Raw genomic sequence first — 1,594 nt, forward strand, 5'->3', positions numbered from 1 at the left:
AGGGGGGCGACTGGAAGCTGAGTCGAGAATGCAGAGCAGGGTTGGGCCTGATTGGCGTTTATAGTCAAGATAGTAAAGTGAGAACAGGCAGCGTATGTGTCTTTCTTCTGTGGTGTTGAGGTGCACAGGTGGAGGCGGAGGGGAGGGTGGGCCAGGCTGGAATGTGTGTGGGTGTCCAGGCTGACGCGACAGAGTGAGAGGGGGGCGGGGGCCTGGTTGTGGTGTGGTGGTGGAGCCTGGGATCTACCGGCAAGGGTGGCAGTAACCACGTAACCGTGACTGATTCAAGCCCATGTGGAGGATGAAGGTTTAGTGGAGATTCTAGAGGCAGAGCCGAAAGAGTCTTGTCGGGGATTAGATGTCCACACACTGGTTCACTAGTGACCTGCTCTGGGCCAGGCCTCCCTTGAGGTTCTGGGTGAAAGTGGTGAACAGACACCAGCATCTGCTGAACTGGAGCTGACACTCCGTGAGGAGGAATGGTCCCACGGGCTCGCAGGAGCTCAGGGCCCAGCTCTGGAGGCTAAAGGGAATAATGGGACAGGGTGGTAGGTACTGTTTTAGGGAGGGTGGGGGAAGTGACAGTTGAGCAGAGATGTGGGTGAGTGAGAAAGTGTTGGTCATGCAAATCCCGGGGCAGAGTGCTCTGGTGCGGGAGCGCCGGGTGGTGCCCAGGGAGCTGCAAGAGGCAGCGGGAGGTGGGTCTTGTGTCACAGCCTCAGCCCGAGGGGGACAGGGAGCCCCGAGGGCTGAGTGAACTTGGACGCGGGCCTGGCGCAGGCGGCCCAGCCGGCCCAGCCGGGGGTGTGGAGGGGCTGGGTCCTGCGGTGTAAAGGCAGGACTCACGGTCACGGGTGAGTTACCTCCATGAGCGTCGGTGACAATGATGATGGGGTCGAGTGGAGACCAGGGTGTTGAGTGAGGAGGTGGAGGGCTTAGTGAGGGACGGAAGGGCCAGAAGGAGTGGACGCTGCAGGAAGAGGGCCGGCGGGAGTGTCAAGGGCGCTGAGTGTTTGGAGGAGTCACATCGTTTGAAAGTGCTTGTGGGATCAAGAAGTCACCCACACTCCCTGTCCCTAAGTGTGTGGGATTGGACGTGACATCCCCATCCGAGAGGCCTGTGGGAGGAAGGCCTGGGGCATCCGGGCTGTTGTGAAGGCAGGGAGGTGAGGGCAGGGCTCTCAGCCCAGGGCGAGTTTGCCACCAGGGGGACACTCAGGGCTGTTAGAGTGGAAGTGCTGCCCAGGGGGAGGTGCTCGGGGTGAAGGGTGTTTGCCCTCAGGGCACGAAGCTCTGGGGCTGTGCTTTCTCGCCGCTCCCCTACCACTGCTCATAAGGTTTTGGCTTGATGAACACATACACATTCATTCACTCTGGGACACACACACGCGAGATCCTGTCTCCCTGTTTTATGTCGTATACAAGATTGAGTTGTAGGAAAGAACTATTTAGCTTTCTGGCCATTTGCAGAGCTACTGTAAGATGGTCTGCATAAGATGGGTTTACTGTAATGACAATCACTTGAGAACTGAGGGATGTGGTTTCCTAGGTGTGTGGGTCCAGTTAGATGCAGGCAAACTTAAGTTATGTAGGG

The 1,594-nt window shown here is 58.0% G+C and overlaps 1 protein-coding gene across 1 annotated transcript in view; it reads left to right on the top strand.

Moving 5' to 3' along the window:
- FMN2 (formin 2) overlaps nt 1-1,594 on the top strand; it is a 312,599-nt gene that overhangs the window by 31,007 nt on the left and 279,998 nt on the right. Inside the window, exon 3 of the mRNA XM_007471613.1 lies at nt 693-721. Coding sequence (XP_007471675.1) covers nt 693-721 — 29 coding nt within the window. The remainder of the gene's footprint in view (nt 1-692; nt 722-1,594) is intronic.

The sequence above is a fragment of the Lipotes vexillifer genome, unplaced genomic scaffold (assembly GCF_000442215.2).
Source record: "Lipotes vexillifer unplaced genomic scaffold, Lipotes_vexillifer_v1.1 scaffold733, whole genome shotgun sequence".
Lineage (NCBI taxonomy): Eukaryota > Metazoa > Chordata > Mammalia > Artiodactyla > Lipotidae > Lipotes > Lipotes vexillifer.